This window comes from Muntiacus reevesi, chromosome 2 (assembly GCF_963930625.1).
Source record: "Muntiacus reevesi chromosome 2, mMunRee1.1, whole genome shotgun sequence".
Taxonomy (NCBI): Eukaryota; Metazoa; Chordata; class Mammalia; order Artiodactyla; family Cervidae; genus Muntiacus; species Muntiacus reevesi.
This window is the reverse complement of record NC_089250.1, coordinates 273,918,594-273,944,397: the sequence shown is the minus strand read 5'-3', so window position 1 is coordinate 273,944,397 and position 25,804 is coordinate 273,918,594. Positions and strand designations below refer to the sequence as shown.

The 25,804-nt window shown below is 40.8% G+C and overlaps 1 protein-coding gene across 1 annotated transcript in view; it reads left to right on the top strand.

Annotated features, from left to right (window-relative positions):
- The window catches only part of LOC136161695 (zinc finger protein 420-like), a 121,927-nt gene that overhangs the window by 9,682 nt on the left and 86,441 nt on the right, over positions 1 to 25,804 (top strand). The window contains 1 exon segment of the mRNA XM_065926716.1: positions 1,673 to 3,024. Coding sequence (XP_065782788.1) covers positions 1,673 to 3,024 — 1,352 coding nt within the window.

Below are 25,804 nucleotides of genomic sequence, written 5' to 3'. Positions count from 1 at the left end.
ATGGCGCTCTGCTCTATGGTGGTTCAGGCTTCCTCCCTAAGCATTCCTGTTTGTAGAGCTCCTCCCTCCCTGCCATTCCCACAGGACGTCTCCTCACAGCCCAGAGCAGTCCTCTGCCTGGGTCTGCTCTCCAGACCCCACATTTCAGCACCCAGCCCTTGTCTGCAGTGGTGGACACCCTCTCAGGCTGGGTGGGCAGGGCTGGGGGCAGTACCCTGTGTGCAGGTCTCCTCTGTCCTGCTACCTCTGACTGCTGCCGTGTTCTCCTCCCACAGAGGATGAGGCTCCCCTTCTGTCCCAACTGGGCTCCCCCAGTGAGGGCCTTCCTCGGAGGTGGAGACCTCTCCTCTCTTCAGATCCCCCCAGGGTTGCAGGCCCCATCCCATTTCCTTTCCTGTTCTTTTTCTTTCTACTTTCTTTTGCCCTACCTAGCTCAGCAGGAATCTTTCTTGTCCTTTTAGATTTCAAGGTCCTCTCCTAGTGTTCAGCTGGGCTCTGGGAGAAGTGTTCCATTTCTGATGTATGCTTGATGCATTTGTGGAGAGAGATGAAGTCCATGTCTGCCTAATCCTCTGGCATCTTGATCCTCCCATCTCAATTTTATTTTTAAGCTAGTGAAGGGTTCCTCAATTTTCTCTAAATGTTTAAGGGGATTCACTGAGAATAGTAGGTAAAAAAATTTCTTCTTTGGTATCTTTCAGCTATATCTCCTCAAGACACCCAGGATTTGATGCCAAAGAAGCCAAGGGTAGAAGATTTGTTCCCAAAAGCAAACCTAGGAATATATGAAAGATTTCACCTCAGAAACTTGCAATTAATGAAAGACTCAGAACATACAAGGGCGTGTGAAAGACAGAGAGGATGTTTGTATGGACATAAACAAATTGAGACAGTTACACATAATGCAGACGTTACTGTAGAAAGAAATGAGCTACTTGAGTCAAATTGGGGGAAACACTCATTTCAATCTTCAACATCTGCTGAGAAGTGTACGTTTTTCAGAAAAAATTTACATCGTGTTCTGAAACACACTTGTTCTCTGAAAGGAAATGTGGAAAATCTGGAAGGTCCTCCAGTCTCTACTGTACATACTCATTCAAACCACTCTGAGCATAGGCTTCGTATATATTTAAACATGTCTGAAAACCAGAAATCTGAAAATGATGGGAAAAACTCACAATATAATCAATTTGAGGGATCTGTGATTAGGAAGTCATTATTCTTCCATCAACAGATATTTTCTCTCCATTCCAAGATGTATAATGTTGATGATAATGGAAGAGATATAATCCAACCAGCATTGTTCAATACATCCCATGATATGGTTAATAGGGAAGAACTTTCCATGTGTAATAAAATGAGTCAGACCTTAAGTAAGACCTCCAGCTCCAATAATTACACAATTATTGATGATGGAGTGAAGGTCTATTCATGCAATGAAACTGGGCATAACATTGAACAAGACTCAAACTTTATGGAACATCAGGGAGCTCAATCTTCACACAAGGATTCTAAAAGTAATAAATGTAAGAATATCTTTTATCAAGCATCAGATCTTTCTCTAAATAAGAGTATTCATAGTGGACAGAAAACTTACAATTGTAGTGAATATGGTAAAGTTTCTAATCAGTCTTCAAATCTGATAAAACAGCAGAGAATTCAGAATCCACAGAAACATTGCAAGTGTAATAAATGTGGGAAAGTGTTCAGTAACTCATCTAATATAAGTAAACACAGGAAGATACATTCAGGAAGGAAACCTTTCAAGTGTACAGGATGTGCCAAAGCCTTTCATCAGAGTTCAAATCTTAGTCAACATCGGCAAATCCATACCGGCAGGAAACCTTATAAATGTAGCGAATGTGGCAAAGTGTTTATCTATTTCTCAAATCTTAGTCAACATCAGCAAATTCACACTGGGGAGAAACCTTATAAATGTGCAAAGTGTGGCAAAGCCTTTAATCAGAACTCAAATCTTACTCGACACCAGCAGCAAATTCATACTGAAGAGAAACGATATAAATGTAAGGATTGTGGCAAAGGCTTTAGCCGGCGCTATGGTCTTACTCAACACCAGCGGATTCATACTGGAGAGAGACCTTATAAATGTAAAGAATGTGGGAAAGCCTTCAATACAAACTCAAATCTTACTCAACACCAGCGAATTCATACTGGAGTGAAACCTTATAAATGTAAGGATTGTGGCAAAGCCTTTAGCCAGCGCTATGGCTTTACTCAACACCAGCGAATTCATACTGGAGAGAAACTTTATAAATGTAAAGAATGTGGAAAAGCCTTTAGTCAATCCTCAACTCTTACTCAACACCAGCGAATTCACACTGGAGAGAAACCTTATAAATGTAAAGAATGTGGAAAAGCATTTAATAAAAACACAACTCTTACTAAACACCAGCGAATTCATACTGGAGAGAAGCCTTATAAATGCAATGATTGTGGCAAAGCCTTTAGCCAGAGCTATGGTTTTACTCAACATCAGTTAATTCATACTGGAGAGAAACCTTTTAAATGTAAAGAATGTGGAAAAGCCTTTAGTCTATCCTCAACTCTTACTAAACACCAGCGAATTCATACTGGAGAGAAACCTTATAAATGTAAGGATTGTGGTAAAGCCTTTAGCCAGCGCTAAGGTTTTACTCAACATCAGTTAATTCATACTGGAGATAAACTTTATAAATGTAAAGAATGTGGAAAAACCTTTAGTCTACCCTCAACTCTTACTAAACACCAGCGAATTCATACTGGAGTGAAACCTTATAAATGTAAGGATTGTGGCAAAGCCTTTAGCCAGCGCTATGGCTTTAGTCAACATCAGTTAACTCATACAGGAGAGAAACCTTATAAATGTAAAGAATGTGGAAAAGCCTTTAGTCAATACTCAACTCTTACTAAACACCAGCGAATTCATACTGGAGAGAAACCTTATAAATGTAAAGAATGTGGAAAAGCCTTTAGGCATAGCAGTCATCTCACTAGGCATCTCAGTGCACATACTGGAGAGAAACCCTCATAATGAAATAAGTGATGGAAGAAGTTTGTCCTAAACATACACGTCGGAAAACACGAGACCATTTATATAAGAAAGATATGGAATGATATAGAAATGTAAAAGAAAAAAAGTGTAGAAAATGATTTAATGAAAATTGAATCTAAATAAATACCAGAAAATCCATACTAGAAAACTTTACATCAATCCTGTTTTCCGAAGTTCCTCTTAAAGAGAATGACTATAGATAGTAATCAACAGTTAAAACAGAAAATTGATATGTTAGTGTGGATCACAAGGTGAAAGGTTGATGTTTATAAATTTACAATTATTAGCAATGTATCCTTGTTTATACTGACATGATTTGTGATGATTTGAAAATGAATGTAGTTCAACTCTCTACTTACTCCAAGGTATGATTCATTTCTAGTGTGCATGCAAACTTATGTCTTTGATAGTTGGTACCTCAAAGATGAGAGAAGCCCTTCTATCTAGGGAGAAATCATTTATATGTATTCTCCATTAGAAGATTAAGGACACAGTAATGAAACATGTATGGTGAACATCTAAATGGTGGTGTTTGTCATTCATGTCACACATCCCTGTAGGTCACCATGATGTAAATGTTCAGGGAATAATTCCACATACTAAAGATGTAAGTTATTAAGTTATACTTTAAAAGGTTAATATAATGACAGTTCACTGAAATCTTGATGTGTTTTATAATATCAGCAGAAATTATTAATGTTTAACATATTTCAAATAACCTCTGATACCCTAAAATGTATGGGAAACCCTTCCCAGAAAATTCCTGTAATTATTGTAAGTCTTCTTTCCTAAATGATTAGCCTCCATTTTGTAACCGTAGAAATCACAGTTGTCAGATCATTATATCAGAGGAATGAATATTGTTTATGCTTGTAATCTGTCTTTTAATCAAAGCTACACAATGGAGTATAAAAGGCTTTATTCTGACTGTGTGTGATGTTCATACATGTTAATCAATAAAACTGAATGGCTTGTGGTAAAGTTGGTGTGAATGAATGAAGTGTTAACCTACCACCACCAATTGACCTCTCCCATCTTATTTAAGGTTGCAGGGAAGAGCACATAACAGTGAAATCTTTGGTAGCACAGTGGGATGGCATCTGTAATAGTTAGTTTCCTTACTGCCCTTAAGCCTCAAATCACTTGATCATATATTTCCCATCATTTCTCCATTGTACTTTTCCCCCTCTCTGTGACTGCAGGGACATTGTGACAGTTCTAATAAGAAGGGTCATACAGAATACTGTTGAGAGCTCCCCTGAACTGCTCCATGCTGTTGCTGCTTCAGCGTCTGTCTGGGGAGCAGGCAGCCCGCAGGTCCTTGAACTCACACCAGCCAGTCCTGTGAGCACCTGCCCTAGATGATCCCCTCCCTTGAGACCAGCAGTCTTGCTGAACCCCAGTGTCTATTGCACAGGCCCCTCTTCAATAACACCCTCAGAGCTCACCAGAATCCTGCTCCTCTGGTTTGAATGGACCCATCCACACTCAGCCTGAGGAATCCACAGTGCTTCACCCAGGGTCATTTAGAAAGGCCTGAACACCAAATACTGGAACTTTCTCTGCCTGATTCTAGCCTTGACCTCCCTCAGAAGTTCCCATTCTAAATCCTCCCCTACAGAGAGGTCTCAGGTGTGCTGAGTGTGAGGGCTTGAGCTCTGGGTGTCTGAATGTGGGCTTGGGGAAGAAACATCAGAACATATGGGAAGCCTGGTAAAGACTCATTTCTGCACCTCAGACCTGCAGATTCATAGCTTCTTAGAGTGGGGCCCTGGCCTGAATGATTTGTATTCACTGAAATGATTCAGAAAGAATCCTTAGCCAAGTGGTTTCCCTCTGTCTCCCATCAGGGTCACGTGACCAGTGTCAGGAAGTGACCCCGGTGTCCCCCCCCCCCCAGAGTTCTCTTGGTCCTGGGGGGGCATCAGTGCGGGGTGTAGGAGTGCTCCAGGGGATTCTGAGGGGGAGCCCGGCTTAGGAACGTGGCTCCTGGTCCATTTGTGAGAGCTGAGGCCCGGCTTCAGTCCGAGGAGAGGCAGCAGCATTGGTCTAGCTGGATATGGGCCGGGGAAGTCAGTCAGCTCACATGGTCTGTGTGAGCAGAGGGTTAGGAGCTCTCTGTGGGGAGTGAGCAATCAACAAGTAAATTCGCAGGCTGGTCTCCAGGTCGGAAGTGATTGTTCCTGAATATTTCCTGAGACAGGACAGGAGAGGTGGGTCTTTTCAGCTTTTCAAGGTCCTTCTGTCTAGGTGAGGTGGTTGCAGGTTAAAGAGCTGTCCGGATGCCTTTGAACGTATCTCAAGACACAGGTGTGAATTTGCAACATAACATCCCCAGAGAAGACAGAGCAGGAGGAAGAAGAGGAAATGGCAGCTTCTCGGGTACATGTCCTGTCCCAGGTCTGGGGCTGTGTCTGCTTTTCCTCCTGAAATTCCTGGACTGAGAATCTGCAAACCTTTACTTCTCTGCTTCTAATATTTCTGCCCGGGGCATTTTTATCAACTTATTTTTTCCCTTTTTTCTTGTAGTAGTGAAGACCGGCTCTTTAGACTACATCTCCCTTAGTCCTAGAGTCTTTTCTGCATTGTCTTTATCCCGGCTTTCTATGTTGTATGACAGATTCTCAACATGAATTAATGACTCTCAACTGGTGAAAACATTTCCTTTGTGTGAGATCAACCCAGGGAGGCATAGGTTCTGAGAATCCTATTGGGATGTGCTTCAGTCTTGGGATCTTAGAGAACTAGGGGGAAATTAGTGATGAATTTACATGTAGGTGCAACTTCAGACATTTAGAAAAGGATTAAGAAAATGTCCTTATAAATAAAATTACCTCAGTGGTTCAGAATTCTACAGAAAGTATGGGGGGAAAATGGAGAAGAAAAATGTGAGACACTCTTATCTATATTGGCAGGAAGAACACATGCTTAACTACTTTTAATATACAGAACATTGGAAGTTATATATGAAGTGAAATTTGCATAAAACTGATATTTTTTTCAGGAGAGATTCAGATCACTGCTAACATTTATCCCATTACACCTCATGTTCCATTGGTTCAGGTGGTTCTCTGAGATTCCACACTAAATGTTCATATTTTTTCTCTTTATCTTTAATAAAAATCTTTGAACGATTTAGTGAGGAGTGTGAATAAGCTGCCACAGTTAATGAGAAATCTGTGTTTTCCTGTGTTTGCTTTGGAAAAATGAACACTCACCTGTGTTTAGTAGGGTTCTTGAGTTTTGTGAGTTTTCATTACTTAAGCTCAGGTCTGATTATTTCCATTTTTAATATACTCAGCACTCATATTCAAACTACTGCACAATTGCACTCATTTCACAAGCTAGCAAAGTAATGCTCAAAATCCTTCAAGTTAGGCTTCAACAGTATGTGAACTTCCAGGTGCACAACCTGGGTTTAGAAAAGGCAGTGGAACCACGGATCAAACTGCCAACACCAACTGGATCATAGGAAAAGCTAGAGAATTTCAGAAAAACATCTACTTCTGCTTCACTGACTACGCTGAAGCCTTTGACTGTGTAGGTCACAATAAACTGTGGAATATTCTTAAAGAGACGGAAGTATCAGATCACCTTCCCTGCCCCCTTCTAAACCTGTATGGAGGTCAAGAAGCAACAACTAGAACCAGACATGGAACAATGGACTGGTTCAAAATTGGGAAAGGAGTATATCAAGACTGTATACTGTCACCTTGTTCATTTAACTTATATGCAGAGTACATCACGTGAAATGCCGGGCTGGATGAAGTACAAGCTGGAATCGCAATTGCAGGGAGAAATATCAGTAAACTCAGATATGCAGGCATCACCACCCTTATGATAGAAAGCAAAGAGGAATTAAAGAGACTCTTGATGAAGGTGAAAGCGGAGAGTGAAAAAGCTGACTTAAAACTCAACATTCAAAAAATGAAGATCGTGGCATCCGGTTCCATCACTTCATGGCAAATAGATGAGGAAACAATGGAAACAGTGACAGACTGAATCCTGGCGTGCTGCAGTCCATGGAGTCACAAAAAGTCGGACCCGACTGAGCAACTGAACAACATATTCCAAAAATAGAATTCTTTTCACATCTTTGTATTTTCTATAATATTTACAAGAATCTTATTACTAATATATGTTCAACTCTGTTAAATCTAAAATAGCACTCAACACTAGTGATAGAGAGTTTCAAAAGAATAAAACGTTCAGAAGCAAGAGCTCTAATTTATATCATATCGTCATGTGTTTTTGCCCTGGCATGTTTAAAAAATACAGAGAATCAACCAGAGATAAATTATAAGATTTAAACAGGGAAATCTATTCTTGATTTTATTGACATGACTAGGTTTTCTCTATCACTTTTAATATGTATATAGTTCCTAAGTAGTGTACGTATGTGTGCATGAAAATGTTAACATTAAATGATTCATTTTTTCTGTTTCTGATATTTTTGCCAGTTACCTCATTTGGGTAAAACATCCATTAGAATTGTCTGTGTGCTGCCTTTGTTCTTTTTAGAGAAACTCAAGCTCAGATGCACTGAAGTAAATCCCAAGCTCTACCATTCCTGAATATTTGACCAAATATTCAAAACAATTTTGGATAGCATTATTATTGATCTAAAATTATTTATATGGCTCATTCAAGATTGAAAAGTAAAAAATTGTTAGATATATAGTATATAAGTAGTCTAAAGGACTGTTTTTTCTAGCTTTACAAATCTACTAAACCTGTAAAATCTGTAATCTATTAAACCTGTAAAATCTGTATAATGCTTTAAGTTCAATCTTAACTATGATTTCTTACATGACTGTTTCACCTCTGTGTCATTCACAATGGCCATTTATGAACCAGATATGTAGTTAGAATTCAGCTTGTTTTGTCTCCTTCAACTCCATAGGAGCCAAAATCCTTGGTCTCCTATATTTTTACATTCTGATCAGTTTTATATCAAAGTCATCTATGACTTTATCTAAAAGATATAACATGCTTAAATGAACATATATTTGGTAAGAAGGAGATAATTAGCAGGTATCCCAGATCTATGAAAATGCTTTGTTCATATATTTCAGATTACCTCTAGAAAAAGTAATCGCTAGGTTTTTTGTCTACTTCCTTCAAGGGGTGTTTGAACCATGGTACAATTTAATCACAAAGGTTTAGTTGATATGTCAGTGAGTCTTTGCATATTTTACAACTTTTAATTTTTTTCTTTACTTATAAAGTAAGATTACTTTTGTTTTAAAGAAAGGGTTATAGCCTTGATATCTTGTCTATATATATAAGCAATTTGTTAATACATGCTAAATTTCTCAACTGGGATAAAAATGCTTATTCATTTTAATTTTTCATTAGAGCTTTTTAGGAATGATTTTTTCCATTTTCTGTGTTTATCTCCTGGCTTGGAACCCATGCCAGGGTCTAAAATAGTTGCTTTCTACGTGTGCGCAATCACAATTAAAAAATATAATTTAGAAGGATTCTTTTTTAAAATAACATATAAGTTGTATTCAGACGTTTGGGCAAAAAAATTTCTCTTGTTTAGCTGTTCCATATGAGTTTGAGCTTCATGAGCAGTTTACATGTTTTGGAGATGAAGTCCATGTAGGTCTTTGTTTGTTACATTTTTTTCCCATTCTGAGGGTTGACTTTTTCTTTCCTTTAGGGTTTCCTAAAGGTCAATGAGATCCATTTTGTTGACTTTTGTTTTATTTTTCATTTCTCTAAGTGGTAGATCCAAAAAGAACTTGCTGTGATTTCTATCAAAGCATTTATTTTCCTCAGGCGATTTAGAGTAATCATTCCATCATTTAGATATTTAATTGATTTCAAGTTCCTTTTTTTGTATGGGGTTAGGGAGTTGTCATAATTTCATTTTATTTTCCTTTGTTTAAGGAACGTGCACCTCACACTCCATGGTGGCTGTTCCCAATTTACATTACCAGCATCAGTGTAGGAGGGTTCCCTTTTCTCCACAGCCTCTCCAAACTTTACTGTTTGTAGACTTTTTAACAAAGGCCATTCTGATCAGTGAGAAGTGATACCTCATTGTAATTTTGATTTGCATTTTTCTAAGATTTCAGGAGGTTGAAACTTTTTTGCTATTTTTTTTTTTCTTAGAAATGTAAAACTGACCTCTCAAGAGTAGCCTCTTGGTGGTCAGCTCTGTTTTGATTCTTTTTCCAGGGCCTACCTGAGGATATTTGTTGAGGACAGACATTTTTCCTTCTTTACCCCTAGCCTGGAGTATTCAGTATTGACTGTGTTTTTCAGTAACCAAAAGTGGTCACATGTTAGTAGCATTTTTTCACGCTTCCTGGTTTGTCTGTTTGCTTTGGCTAACTCAATTTTTATTTTCTATTGAAGTAGGGTTGATTTCCATTGTTGTGTTTGTTTTAGGTTTACAGGAACTTGATTCAGTTATACATAGACCTATATCTATTCCTTTTCAGGGTTTTTCCCATGTAGGATCTTTCACTTTGTTCAGTAGACTTCCCTGTGCTATTTAGTAGGTCCTTTTGAATTATCTATCTGATAATAAGTCATCAGTTCAGTCGCTCAATCATGTCCGACTCTTTGCAATCCCATGAATCACACCACACCAGGCCTCCCTGTCCATCACTAACTCCCAGAATCCACCCAAACTCGTGTCCATCGAGTCGGTGATGCCATCCAGCCATCTCATCCTCTTTCGTCCCCTTCGCCTCCTGCCCCCAATCCCTCTCAGCATCAGGGTCTTTTCCAGTTAGTCAACTCTTCACATGAGGTGGCCAAAGTTTTGGAGTTTCAGCTTCAGCATCAGTCCTTCCAATGAACACCCAGGACTGATCTCCTTTAGGATGGACTGGTTGGATCTCCTTGCAGTCCAAGGGACTCTCAAGAGTCTTCTCCAACACCACAGTTCAAAAGCATTCATTCTTTGGCGCTCAGCTCTCTTCACAGTCCAATTCTCACATCCATACATGACCACTGGAAAAACCATAGCCTTGACCAGATGGACCTTTGTTGGCAAAGTAATGTGTCTGCTTTTTAATATGCTATCTAGTTTGGTCATAACTTTCCTTCCAAGGAGTAAGCGTCTTTTAATTTCATGGCTGGAATCACCATCTGCAGTGATTTGGGAGCCCCCCAAAATAAAGTCTGACACTGTTTCCTCTGTTTCCCCTTCTATTTCCCATGAAGTGATGTGACCAGATGCCATGATCTTAGTTTTCTGAATGTTGAGTTTTAAGCCAAAGTTTTCACTCTCCTCTTTCACTTTCATCAAGAGGCTTTTTACTTCCTCTTCACTTTCTGGCATAAGGGTGGTGTCATCTCCATATCTGAGGTTATTGATATTTTTCCCGGTGTCAGGGAATGTTTGACGGGAGGATTCCTACGTGCTGTCTCTCATGAGTTCTTTGTCCCTCTTCAAGCGGAACAGCACGCTGCTCCCAGGGACTGAGGTCATTGTGTGAGGCAGGCTTGGGTCTCCTTTAGTAAACATTCTCCTTAGCACAAAACAGCTTAGCCTCGTTCCCCTTTCTTGAGATATGGATTGTCTCCTGACCTTGTGACTAATATTACCCCTTGTTCCCTTGGTAACGGTTGCTGTATGTTTGGTTTTCTGATCTCTATCATTCCCGAAAGAAGTTTCTTGTACCACAGCCTATATGTATACTCATAGAAAAATCATTAAAGCACCTTTGCCCCATCAGAGCTTAGGTCCCCGTGTCTTTTTTGTCTATCTCTGTCTCTCTTTTTCTGGCTGACTCTCTGGAGTGTGGAGACCCGTCATGCTCACTTTCCTGCCCGGGCTTCTATGACCCTCTCGAGAAGGCACTTTGTGCCTTCACCCTCTCGAGAGGGCGCTTGGTGCCTTCATGAGGGATGCAAGTCCTGTGTCAAGGGCTTTATTGGGCCTCTGCGTAAACCAGGGAATATCAGCCTCTTTCTCTCTTTTACTTTCTTATCATCGACTCCGTACCACCAGGTTCCAGTTCATTAAAGGACCACACCATCCCGGCAATCTTGATTCCAGCTTGTGCTTCCTCCCGCCCAGCATTTCTCATGATGTACTCTGCATAGACGTTAAATAAGCAGGGTGACAATATACAGCCTTGATGGACTCCTTTTCCTATTTGGAACCAGTCTGTTCTTCCATGTCCAGTTCTAACTGTTGCTTCCTGACCTGCATACAGGTTTCTCAAGCGGCAGGTCAGATGGTTTGGTATACCCACCTCTTTCAGAATTTTTCACAGTTTATTGTGATCCACACAGTCAAAGGCTTTGGCATAGTCAATAAAGCACAAATAGATGTTTTTCTGGAACTCTTGCTTTTTCGATGATCCAGTGGATATTGGCAATTTGATCTCTGGTTCCTCTGCCTTTTCTAAAACCAGCTTGAACATCTGGAAGTTCACGGCTCACGTATTGCTGAAGCCTGGCTTAGAGGATTTTGAGCATTCCTTTACTAGCATATGAGATGAGTGCAATTGTGCGGTAGTTTGAGCATTCTTTGGCATTGCCTTTCTTTGGAATTGGAATGAAAACTGACCTTTTCCAGTACTGTGGCCACTGCTGAGTTCTCCAAATTTGCTGGCATATTGAGTGCAGCACTTTCACAACATCATCTTTCAGGATTTGAAATAGCTCAACTGGAATTCCATCACCTCCACTAGCTTTGTTCAAAGTGATGCTTTCTAAGGCCCACTTGACTTCACATTCCAGGATGTCTGGCTCTAGGTGAGTGATCACATCATCGTGATTATCTAGGTCGTGAAGATAATAAGTCATAAGTATATGCTAATCTCCACCTCTTAATGTCTCCCTCCCCCTACCTTTTTTTAAATAATCACAACTTGGTTTTCTAAGGCTGTGAGTCTGTTTCTATTTATGAGTTCATTCATTTGTATAAATTTATAGATTTCACCTGTAAGTAATATATTTCTCTTCCCCTTTCTGACTGACTTCACTCAGTATGATAAATCTTGGTCCATCCATGGTGTTGACAATGATACTTTTTCTCTCTTTTTGTTGCCTGAGTGTATGCCAATGTGTAGGTGGACCAGTAACACTTCATTTCTCTATCGATGGGCATTTTATTTGATGCTCTGTCTTAAATATTGTCAATAGTGCTGCCCTGAAAATAGGGAAGTATTATTTTATTTTATTTTATTTTATTTTTTGGTTTTCACGCGTTTATTGGGGCCATTGGGGCGGGGGCCGCTCCCTGTCAATGGAGGCGCTCACAGTCTCTTCAGCCACTCCAGGCTTGGGCCCTAGGGGTCCTGGGAGTGGCTGGGCACCTCGGGCATGTTCCCGTCATCTTGGAGGGGCACTGGTTGTAGGGTGTGGCCCGGTTGGTCCTGAGCGAGTACTTGGTGTAGGGGCTGAGTGTGGGCAAGGATTACAGCGAGGCCCGCAATGGCGAAAGGATGCCCCTAGCACCGGTTCCTTGGCCCAGACATTCTTGAGGAAGGCTGAGACTCTGCCATCTTGGTCGCGGCGGCGGCCTGAAGTAAGTATTATTTTAAATTATGATTTTCTCCGGATCTAAGGCAAGAGGTACCGAGCTTGCTGGTACAGGTGGTAACTCTATATTTAGTGTTGTAAGGAATGTCTACACTGTTTTCCTTCGTGAACGCACCCACCTATTTACATTCCCACCCACAGTGTAGGTGGATTCCCTGTTCCCCTCACCCTCGACAGCACTTAATCTTTGTAGATCTTTTCAAAGATGGCCATTCTGAGGGGTGTGAGCTGATAACTGGTTCCAGTTTTGAGTGGCAATTCTCTAACAGTCATCCTAAGCATCTTTTCATGTGATTCATGGCCATTTGCCTGCCCTCTTAGGACAAATATCCATTTAGATCTTTGGCCTGTTTTTCTATCGGGCTGATTGTTTCTTTCCATACTGAGCTGCATGAGCTGTTTGCATGTTTTGGAGAGGAATTCCTTGTTTTTAAAATGGGTTGCAAACTTTTTACCCATTCTAAGGGTTGACTATTTCTTTCCTTTAGGCTTTCACTTGCTGTGCAAATGCTTTTAAGGTCAGAGAAGTCCTTCTGTTGACCTTTGTTTGATTTTACATTATTCTGAGAAGTAGATCCAAAACGAACTGGCTGTGGTTTAAGCCAAAGGGGTTTCAGCCTAGTTTTCCTCAAGAGGTTGAGAGTAATGGCCCCTCCATTTAGGTCTTTAATCAATTTAGAGTTCCTTTTACTCTGTGGGGTTATGGACTGTCATAATTTCATTCTCTTTTTACTTACTTATAAACCTCCACACTATCCCCCTTACTAGCTGTTTACAATTTACATTGCCAGCACCAGTGTAGGAGGGTTTTCCTTTCTTGACAGCTCTGAAGAATTTATTGTTTGTAGACTTTTTGACAAAGGCTAGTCTGACAGGTGTGAGCTGATACAGCCTTTTAGATTTCTATAAGATTCACGATGTTGAAAGTTTTCCATGTGATTTTTTTAAAGAAAACAGTGTGACTAAAAATGACCTCTCAAGTTTGGCTTCTTCACCATCTGCCCTGATTTGAATTATTGTTCCCGGACCTACCCAAGGACATTTGTTGAGGACAGGTGTTTTTTCTTTACAGTCATGTAAGCGCACTGTAGGAGGATTCCCTTTTCCCCTCATCCTCAGCAGCATTTAATCCTTGTAGATCTTTTGGAGGATGGCTGTTCTGAGTTGATACTTCATGGCAGTTTAGACTGGCATTTCTCTAGAGTGGTCCTGAGCATCTTTTAATGGGCTTTATGGACGTCCTGGTGCCTTCTTTAGAGGACTGTTCATTTATGTCTTTGCCAGTTTTTCTATTGCATTGATTTTTTTTCTTTTTCTTTTTTAATCTAGAGCTGTGTGAGCAGTTCGCATCTTTGGAGATCAATTCCTTGTTTTTAACTTTAGCTGCAAACATATAATTTCCCATTCTGAGGGTTGTCTTTTACTGCAGATGGTGACTGCAGTCATGAAATTAAAAGACGCTTGCTCCTTGAAAGAAAAGTTATGACCAAACTAGATAGCATATTAAAAAGCAGAGACATTACATTGCCAACAAAGGTCCATCTAGTTAAGGCTATGGCTTTTCCAGTAGTCATGTATGGATGTGAGAGTTGGACTATAAAGAAAGTTGAGTGCCAAAGAATTGATGCTTTTGAACTGTGGTGTTGGAGAAGACTTGAGAGTCCCTTGGACAGCAAGGAGATCCAAACAGTCCATCCTAAAGGAAATCAGTCCTGAATATTCATTGGAAGGACTGATGTTAAAGCTGAAACTCCAATACTTTGGCCACCTGATGTGAAGAACTGACTCATTTGAAAAGACCCTGATGCTGGGAAAGATTGAAGGCAGGAGGAGAAGCAGACGATAGAGGATGAGATGGTTGGATGGCATCACCAACTCAATTGAGGTGAGTTTGAGTAAACTCTGGGAGTTGGTGATGGACAGGGAGGCCTGGTGTGCTGCAGGCCATGGGGTCACAAAGAGTCAGAAACGACTGAGTGACTGAACTGAACTGAACTGAACTGAGAGTTGCCCTTCCTGTGCAAAAGTTTTTTGGGTTAATGAAGTGCCTTTTTTCAGTTTAGTTTTATTTTGAATTATTCTGAGCGTGGCTCCAAAAAGAACTTGCTGTGATTTATGTCAAAACGTGTTTTCTGTATATATTTTCCTTAAGAGGTTAAGAATAAAATAATGTTCCCTTCATTTAACTCTTTAATTGATTTGGAGTTTCTTCTTCTGTTAGTGGTTAGAGAGAGATGTTAATTCTTTCACTTTTCACTAGTTTAAGGAACCTCCTCCCTGTCCTCCATCCTGGCTGTTAACAGCTTACATTGCCAGCATTAGTGTAGGAGTGTTTCCGTTTCTGCACACCCTCTCCTCCATTTATTGTTTCTAAACCTTAAGACATAGGTCATTCTGACCTGTGTGAGGTTGCTAGGGGAAGCACACTGACTGAAACTGCCCACCCTGGCCAGGCTTTCTAGTAACCATTCACATGAGTTGTTTTATGACAGGAGGTCCTGGTAAGGAATATGGAACTAATAAGCCACCACCAACCAGAAGAGTTCGGGAAAGGTCAAAAGGAGACACTGCATGTCCGTCCACTTCCCAGAATCCCTCTTGCTAGGATCCATCTTGGCTGAGCGAAGCATGCACCACCAGGAAGGAAACTAACCCCATCACCATAAAACCCGAGGCTGTGAGCCACGTGGCAGAGCAGGTCTCCTGGGTTCTCTTACCTTGCTGCTCCCTGCCCGGGTACCTTCTTCTAATAGAGTCTTTGCTTTGTCAGCACGTGTCTCCTCAGACAATTCTTTTCCAGGTGTTAGACAAGAACCAACTCTTGGGGCCCTGGAGGGGGCCCCCCTTCCTACAACAAGGTGATAAGTTGTAGTTTTGATTTGAATTTCTTTAATAATTAGCGATGTGAGCGTTTTTCATGTGCTTTATAGCTACCTGCATGCCTTCTTGGGAGAAATATTCATTTAGATCTCTTCCCCTCCCATTTTATTTTTATTGAACAGCATGGGTTCTTTGCATGTGTTTGGAATGAATTCCTTATTTTTACGTTGATTGCAACTTTTTTTTAGAGGTTTTTTTTTGTTGTTGTTTTGTTTTTCCTTTAGGGTTCCCGTCTTTTGCAAAAGCTTTTGAGACTAATGAGGTTCTTTTGGTTTGGTTTGGTTTTATTTTTCATTATTTTAATAGCTGAGCAAAATTCCTCCTCGTGGAACTCCCTCTCCCACCACCTCACTCACCTCGCTCCTCCGCTGACTGCAGCCCAGCTGGTTCAAATAAGAAGGGTTATACAGAGTATTGTTGAGAGCTTATCTGAATGACTCCATGCTGTTGCTGCCTCAGCATCTGTCTGGGGAGCAGGCAGCCTGCAGGTCCTTGAACTCCCATCAGCCAGTCCTGTGAGCACCTGCACTAGATGACCACCTTCCTTGAGATCAGCAGTCTTGCTGAACCCCAGGGTCTACTTCACAGGCCCTCCTTCAATGACACCCTCAGAGCTCACCAAAATCCTGTTCCTCTTGGTTTGAACTGAGCAACCTACCCTCAGCCTGGGAAGCCCAGAGCACTTCACCCAGGGTCCCTTATAAAGGCCTAAACCCAAAGTACTGGAGCTTTCTCAGCCTGGTTCTAGCCTGACCTCCCTCAGGGGCCCTCAAGGCTGCCTGTGAATTCTCTCAGGACCTGAAGTTATAAACTCACCTCCCTCATTGCCCTTGTGGTCCTTTGTGGAACTGAGATATTCCACAGACTGTCAGAGTCTCATTTTAACAAGTACAAACCTTAAAAACTCACAAGAACTGTATAAAAGCCATGTTGTTAATATTCTGAACTAATATTCATAAAATTCTACACTATGTATTTTTTAGCACGTGTTTCTTGTCTATGCATAAAGAAGCTTCTTTCCATGGCTTTGACATACATTGAATGCAATATATAAACATATGAAGTTATACATTACCACTGAGAAAGCTAAGAATGAAGAGTGTGCCTGTATTTGTACCCTGGTCTTTTGAAGAATTTAGAAGCATTAGATCAAAACTGGTACTTTCAAACTTTTTGATTATTTACTAAGAACTGAGAAATGACAGATTTTTAAATTAGATCTATTTCATCAGTTTTCCATTGAGTTCATTTTCTCCAAATTCAGGAATCTGTGTTTTTAAGGAAAGACCATACTGTTTAAAGTTTTAGTTTTTTAGGGACCCTCCATCCTGCTGTCTTTAGTAGTTGTAGCAGTTTACATTCCCATGAACTCTGTAGGAAGGTTCCCTATTTTCCACACCCTCTCTAGGCTTTTTTCATAGCTCAATTGATAAAGAATCTGTCTGCAATTCAGGAGACCCAGGTTCGATCCCTGGGTCAGGAAGATCCCCTGGAGGAGGAACTGGCAACCCACTCCAGTATTCTTGCCTGGAGAATCCCATGGACAGAGGAGCTTGATGGGCTACAGTCCATGGGGTCACAAGGGTAGGACACAACTTAATGACTAAATCACCACCACCACTCAGCATTTCTGATACTATTTGCAGGCACTTTGATAATGGTCATTCTGACTGATGTGGGATGGTATTGATTTGCGGTATTGATTGATGGTATTGATTGTGGTTTTGATTTGCATTTATCTATTAATTAGCGATGTTGAGCATCTCTGATGTACCTGGTGGCCACCTAAATGTCAGGAGAAATGAGGTCTTCTGCCCATTTATTGATTGTGCTGTTTGTTTGAAATTGAGTTTTTTTATATTGTAGTCAGTGTTTTTCCCAAGTGTTGCAAAGGTGAGACTATGAATATCTTGAGTCTAGAGTACTTCCAGAACCATGAAATAATTTGTGTAAAACTATCATGATGGACACGTTATTATACATGTCTCATAGTGTGCAAACAATTCCTAGGTAGCACTAGTGGTTAAAAAAAAAAAAAAAATCCACCCGCCAGTGCACGAGATGCAAGACAGGCAGGTTTCATCCATAGATTAGAAGATCCCCTGTACAAAAAAGTGACACCCACTCCAGTGTTCTTGCCTGGAAAATTCCATGGGCAGAGGAGCCTGACAGCCCACAGTCCATGGGGTCTCAAAGAGTTGGACATGACTGAGCGACTTCACTTTCCCTTTCAGATACACATTTACAGCATCATTTCCAAAGGCTTTGGTCCCTTCCCAACATACATTTTAATCCATCCTCCATGTCTGCCTGAGGTTTATTTTCAAAGAACGCTGTGATGTAAACACCTTCGTGCCTTCTGGTCTCTGAAGATGGAGGCCCCCTCACCTACGGATAGGTGGTCACAACGCAAATCGTTTTGGGAATGCCTGTGGCCCCAGGGGTCTTCCCAGGTGGCTCAGGGAAGCGGTTCTCATCTGGGGGCCCAGGAGGTCCCTCCTCGCAAACTCCGGCCCCTGCTCCCGGGGAGCAGCCGCGCTGCTCGTCTTCCGGCTCCCGGCGCGGCCCGGGCTGAACGCGGGGCTTCGGCGCGTCTGCGAGGGCTCAGCGCCAGCTTCAGGCCCGGAGGGGCGGCGGGGTCTGCCGGGCCGGGGTCGGGAGGCGGACGCCGGTGCCGCTCACCGGTCCCGCGCTGGCGGAATCCGGGGAGCGAACGCGTGTGGACACGAAGGAGAGCCTGACGGTGCGTCTCCGGGAGGAGCTGATCGTCCTGATCTCTCCTGAGACAAGGACAGGAGAGGTGGGCCTTCTCGGCTTGTCAAGCTCCTGCCTGTGGGCGCGTGGGGAGCAGGCGAGGGCGCCCTGCTGACGCCTTGGAAGGTGTAATCTCAGGACGCTGAGTGATTCTTCCCCATGACGTTGAGGAGAAAACGACCCAGGGCAGGAGGAAAAGAGGAGGAAATGGCAGCTTCTCGGGTAAATGTCCTGTCCTGGGTCAGAGGCTACGTCTGCTTTTCCTCCGGAAATGCCCTGCATTAACAGTTTATACACCTTTCGTTCTCTACTTCCGATGTTGCCTATTGAGGTGGTTTTCAACTGCTAAATTTTTCCCTTTTTATTCTGATGATGGTCAAGATCAGAGCTTTAGAATATTTCTCCCTCATGTCCCAGAGCCTTTCCTCAGGTGTTTCTCTGCATCAAGGCTCCCTGTAGAACACGAAGTATTCTCACCGAGAACTAATGACTTTCCTTGTGGCTAGGAATCCTCCTGCCAACGCAGGGGACACCGGTTCCATCCCTGGAAGATCCCACGGGCTGTGGAGCAGCTAAGCCCGTGCGCCACAACTAGAGAAAAGCCGGCACAGCCACAAAGACCCAGCACAGCCAGAAATAAATAAATGAATAATTAAAAATGGAAGGGCCTGGGATTTAGGAAGACTACTGGTTACCAGGGCTGCTGGGGAAGACCTATGAGGAATTTACATTTGCTTAGGAATTTACAGACTGTTATCTAGTGTATGTGCTTATGAGGATAACTGGTGTCAAAGCAAAGCACCCGTGGGCTACCAGTCTACACAAGTGATGCCAAGGCAGCAATATCATGGAGCAGTGAAGGTAGCTCTCATCAATACCCCTATGCAATCATAATGTCCCAGTAGTAAAATCGAGGAAATGACACAATAAACCATTTATGAAAAATGTGATCTGAAGTTATTTGAGGGTTACGGCCAGTAGAAAAAAAGGAAATACTATGAGATGTCATTCTGTGTGCCTGCTAACTTGTTTTAGTTGTGTGTGACTCTTTGCAACCCCATGGACTGCAGCCCTCTGTCCATGGGATTCTCCACACAAGAATAATGTAGTGGATTGCCCTGCCCTCCTCCAGGGGATTTTCTGTACTCAGGGATCAAACCAGCATCTCTTATGTCTCCTGCATTGGCAGGCAGATTCTTTACCACTAACACTACCTGGGAAGCCCCACGAGATGTCATGCTACCGTGTTATTCAGTTCAGTTCAGTTCAGTCGCTCAATCGTGTCTGACTCTTTGGGACCCCATGAATCACAGCATGCCAGGCCTCCCTGTCCATCAGCAACTCCTGGAGTTTACCCAAACTCATGTGCATTGAGTCAGTGATGCCATCCAGCCATCTCATCCTCTTTTGTCCCCTTCTCCTTCTGCCCCCAATCCCTCCCAGCATCAGGGTCTTTTCCAGTGAGTCAACTCTTTGCATGAGGTGGCCAAAGTATTGGAGTTTCAGCTTCAACATCAGTCCTTCCAATGAACACCCAGGACTGATCTCCTTTAGGATGGACTGGTTGGATCTCCTTGCAGTCCAAGGGACTCTCAAGAGTCTTCTCCAACACCACAGTTCAAAAGCATCAGTTCTCTGATCTCAGCTTTCTTTATGGTCCAACTCCTACATCCATACATGACTACTGAAAAAACCATAGCTTTGACTAGACAGACCTTTTTTGGCAAAGTAATATCTCTGCTTTTTAATATGTGTTTAATTTGATCATAACTTTTCCTCCAAGGAGCAAGTGTCTTTTAATTTCATGACTGCAGTCACCATCTTCAGTGATTTTCGAGCCCCAAAAAATAAAGTCTGACACTGTTTCCATTGTTTCCCCATCTATTTCCCATGAAGTGATGGGACCAGATGCCATGATCTTAGTTTTCTGAATGTTGAGTTTTAAGACAAACTTTTCATTCTCCTCTTTCACTTTCATCAAGAGGCTGTTTAGTTCTTCTTCACTTTCTGCCATAAGGGTGGAATCATCAGCGTATCTGAGGTTATTGATATGTCTTCTGGAAATCTTGATTCCAGCTTGTGTTTCATCCAGATGCTTAGGAAGCATCCCTATGATCAAAGTTAATTGAGATGGTAGAATTCCAGTTGACCTATTTCAAATCCTTAAAGATGATGCTGCTAAACTGCATCATCAATAAGCCAGCAAATTTGGAATACTCGACACTGGCCACAGGACTGGAAAAGGTCAGTTTTCATTCCAATCCCAAAGAAAGTCAATTCCAAAGAATGCTCAAACTACCACACAATTGCACTCATCTCACATACTAGCAAAGTAATGCTTAAAATTCTCCAAGCCAGGCTTCAAGTTCACATGTACCGTGAACTTTCAGATGTTCAAGCTGGATTGTGAAAAGGCAGAGGAACCAGAGAGCAAATTGCCAACATGTGTTGGATCATCGAAAAAGCAATAGAGTTCCAGAAAAACATCTACTTCTGCTTTATTGACTATGCCAAAGCCTTTAACTGTGTGAATCACAACAAACTATGGAAAATTCTTAAAGAGATGGGAATACCAGACTACCTTAGCTACCTCCTGGAAATCTGCATACAGGTCAAGAAGCAGCAGTTAGAACTGGACATGGAATAACAGACTGCTTCCAGTTAGGGAAAGGAGTACATCAAGGCTGCATATTGTCACCCTGCATATTTAACTTATATGCAGAATACACCATGCAAAATGCTGGGCTGGATATTCACCATCAGTTATTGACAACTTAAAAAAACCCAGGAGATAACATTGGTACTCATCTTTATGTTGGTTGTAGAATACATGTGTGTATGCTTAGTCGTGTCTGACTCTGCAACCATGGACTGTAGCCCATCAAGCTCCTCAGTCCATGGGGTTCTCCAGGCAAAAATAACTGGAACTGGTTGTCATTTCCTTGTCCAGGGGATCTTTCTGACCCAGGGATAGAACCCACACCTTCTGTGTCTCCTGCACTGGCAGGCAGATTCTTTATCATTGAACCACCTGAGAAGCCTGTTATTGATGACAACACTTCATCAATTAAACATGAAGTTTAATATATTAAAAGCTATTCCATTTTATTAATCAACATATAGTAAGTTCATGCATAAGCTAAATAAAACTTTCCAAAGTTTACCGTATAATCTTTGATCAAAAGACAGATTATAAGCATCTGGAAACATTCTTGTTCTTCTGATATACTGATCAGAGAAATAAGATATTTGTGGTTTACAAACAGAGAGCAATTATTTAGTAAACAAAGGTGTGCATTAATTACATAACCTTTCAGGGAAACGTTACACATACATTTCTTAAGTATAAGATTTCCTGACTGCTACCATGTCAAGGAAAATTTATGACTTTTAGTTACTGCTGTTATAAGAACGTTGGGATTTTAGTGAACTGCCATCTTTATATCCGCAGAAAACCATTGGCCCCACTATTTAAAATTTATAATGACCCTCTGTCTTACTTTAATACAAAGAATTATCCTCTGAACACTTACCTAGTGGTGACATAGAGGGATATTTTAAACAATGACAGTCATCACCTCCATTTAGACTTTCATTGTACATTTCACATTTCAAGGTCCTTAATATTCCATTGAAAAGTAGACAAAAATTATTTCCACCTAACATAGAAGGGTTTCACTTAATTTTGAGGCAGCAAAGATCAAGAATATTAGTTTAAAAAATAAAATTAGCTCACATATATACTAGAAACAAAGGTATAGCATGTAGTACTTTGAGACTCCAATTATATTAAATTTCACTTTCATATAATGTCAATATAAATAAGGATACAATGATAACTGTACTGTCTAACATCCCTTGCCTTGATCCTATGATCCACAGTAAGAAATAATTTTTCCAAGTGTTTTAACTTTGGATTATTTTCTATAATATCCTTATTTAAAATAATACCAGAAAATGGTTATTGACTGAATGCTATCTATGATGAATTCTCTGATATTTATTTAGACCTGAGTTTTTAAATTCATTTTGTACATTTCTTACAGCATTAAACATTCTTCCCAGTATGAACTCTCTGGCATTTCCTGATGTGTATGCTTAGGAGAAACCTCTTTCATCACTTATTATATTTGTACGGTCTCTCTCCAGCACATGCTCTCTGATGTTGCATGAGGTGACGGCTCACTTCAAGGCTTTGTCACTTTATTTGTATTTGTAGGACTACTTGGCAGTATGAATTATGTTATGGCAAGTAAGTTTTGAGTGGCAATTAAAAGCATTCCCTCATTCTTTACATTGGTATGGTTTCTCCCCAGTATGAATTTGCCTATGTTGATTAAGGTTTGAAGTCTGATTAAAGGCTTTGCCACATACTGTACATTTGTATAGCTTCTCCCCAGTATGAATTTTATGATGTTGATTAAGATTTGAGCAACTGATAAAAGCTTTGCCACATTCCTTACACTTTATGGTTTTTCCCCAGTATGGATTCGCTGATGTTGTATAAGTGTCGTACGTTTGTTAAAGACTTTTCCACAATTCTGACATTTATATGGTTTTGCCCCAGTGTGCATTTGCCTATGTTGATTAAGGTTTGAACTCTAGGCAAATGTTTTGCCACATTCTGTACATTTGTAAGTCTTCTCTGCAGTATGAGTTCTGAGATGTCGAGTAAGGTTTGAGGGCTTGCTAAAGGTTTTGCCACATTCTGTGCATTGGTTAGGTTTTCCTCCAGTATGGGTTTTCCTGTGTCTGTTTAGATTTGATAATTGAGGAAAGACTTTCCCACATTTATTCCACTTGCAGTGTTCCTCCTTAGCATGAATACTTGGATGTTGAGTAAGTTGTGATGACTGGTTAGAAACTTCACCACATTCACTAAATTTGTAATTGTTTTCTTCAGTATGGATATTCCTATCTGTAATAAGATTTGAGCTTTGATAAAAGACATTTCTACATTCATTTCTTTCATCATGGTTCTCTGAACATTGAGTTCTCTGATGATTCATGAGACCTGAGTCTTGGTCAAAGTGATTCCCAGGTTCAAGGCATGGGTAGATTCTGGCTCCATCATAAATACTGTTGTAATAACTGAAGATGGAGCTCTCGCTTAAGGCCTCACTCGCTGGATTACACATGGAAGGTTGTTCCGTATTATCTGTACTATGATACCCATTGAATGATGGCGGCCAGATAAAGACTCTCTCATTATTATCGACATTACAGATATTGGAATATGGAGAAAATGTTTGTTGGTGGAAAAGTAATGAGCCCTTGCTAAAGGATCTCTCAAATTGATCATAGTGAGATTTTCCTCCTTTATTTTCAAATCCCTGACTTTCAGACATGTATGACTGACTGTTTAACTCAAACCTATGTTCATACTGGCTTGAGTGATTATTTGCAGCATACACTAGATGACTTTCCATGTTTTTCAAATTTCACATCAGAGAATATGTTTGTTTGTTTTTTGATCATGTGGGTCTTTGCTTAAAAACCATATTTTTCTGCCAAATTTACTGACTTCAAATAGAATTTTCCCAATTTGATACACATCCTCAATTTCTTTTGGCAATTATATTTTCATCATGAATAACTGTCCAGATGTGGTTACATCTAAAATAATATTCTTTCTGCACGTCACAGGCCCCCTGAACTTTCCCAGTCTTTCATTAAATACAAATTTTCAAGCTGAGAGCTCTCAGAACTTCCCAGCACATCACACATGAATGTCCTATGCACGGCTTCTTTGGGAAAAAACCCTGGATGTCCTGAGAAGATATCGCTGAAAGACAACAAATAACCAAGATCCTACTTAGTACTTTGAGTGAATATGCCTTACAGTTGTATGCAATATTGACAAACCCTTAGCTAGATTAGTAAGAGGTGAGATGCAAGGAAGATCAGAAGTAAAACTAATGGCATTATACATGTTACACAGAACAAGAAGTATTTCTATCAGGCTTCTATGAACTATATTACACCAAAAAGTTGAATATCTCAAAGAAAGATTCAATTTCTAGAAACATAGAACCCCTTAGATGTTTGCATGAGTGAATTAAAAAATTACAACATATCTACAGCTATTAATAAGACTAAAAAAGTAATTTTAAACATCCCTGGAATAGATGAACTCATTGGAAAATTCCAGCAATATTTCAAGAAAAACTAATATCAATTCTCCATAAGAGATCGACATGTACACACTGCTCTATTTACGATGGATAGCCAACAAAGACCTGTTGTACTGGTTCAATGTCATGTGGCAGCCTGGATGGGAGGGGAATCTGGGGGAGAATGGATACATGTACATGGATGGCTGAGTCACTCTGATGCCAACCAGAAACTATCACAACACTGTTAATCAGATATACTCCAAAACAAAATAAAAGAACAGTAAAGAAAAATTTTCTGTGAATTAGTACATGTATTAAATGGTTTTAGTCTTGATGAGTTGGGGTAAATGCACCTAAAATATCTAAAATTTGTTCATAGAAGAAAAAATTGGAGGTAGAAATTGAGGGTTACATTTTATGATCTCAGGGGGTGAGTCTGAACTTTGGAGAGCCATGTTTGAAGTTTCCATTGGAAACTAGAAAGCAGGAAGCATATATCTGTTCCCAGTATTTCTGGAATTTTGTCAACTAATCCCAGCATCTCCACAACTCTCCTCACACGTTTCTGACTTGAGGCAGAGTCAGGAATTTGGAAAGACCTTAAGGCAGACTTTGTCAGAACTGTGAGCAGCTTTTCCTAGGTCCCCCAAAGCAGCGAGAGTATGCAGGTCCCCAGAGACCTGGAGGAAGGTTTTGGCTCTCAGTGAAAGTGAGGGAAAAACCACTGGAGCTGAAGAAGAACACACGGAGGTTTAAGAGCAGGAGAACAGGGAAGGTCATGTCCCTCTTTGACAGAAATAAACCCAGGCTTCTCACTCTAGTGAAGCAGGCCTCCCCAAACCACCTGAATAAGTCCGACTTCCTCTGTCATCTTTGGACCCCTCACCTGTGTCACCTGCTTCATTCATTCACACCTAGCACTGGAATTCTTCCTTTACTCCAAAGGGGACCTGTCCATTAGAAAAATGAATATAATTAGGACTTTGTGCTTAACATATACACTTAAGTATGTACAAAAACAACCAAGAAGGATCTGCTGCATAGCTCAGGGAACTATTTTTAATATTTGTAATAACCCATAAGGGAAAAGTGTCTGACTTGACTAATGAAAGCCTCTCCTTACAAAACTCAGTATCTCTCCTGAACACAGTTGAGTGTTCAAATTTCGAAGCCAACGAACATCAAAGAGACACTAGGAGGAAATGGAGTTTCCACCTTAACTGTGTTGGATTGTGCACCTCCCTCACTACGTCTTGCCATGATTTTAGTAAAGATAAACAGAAAAAAATGGAACTTGATGGTGTGGCAATCTGGCAGAAAACACCCAAATCGGTGACCATCAGGTGTAATAGGATAAACTGGTGTCAGGTGAGAGAAACACTCAAGAAGACAGATGGTCACTGCTTGGGTACTTTCGGCAAAAAGAAGGAAATCTCAATGGATCTTGAAAAAATTTCAGTCTTATGCATTCTTACCCCATACGTAA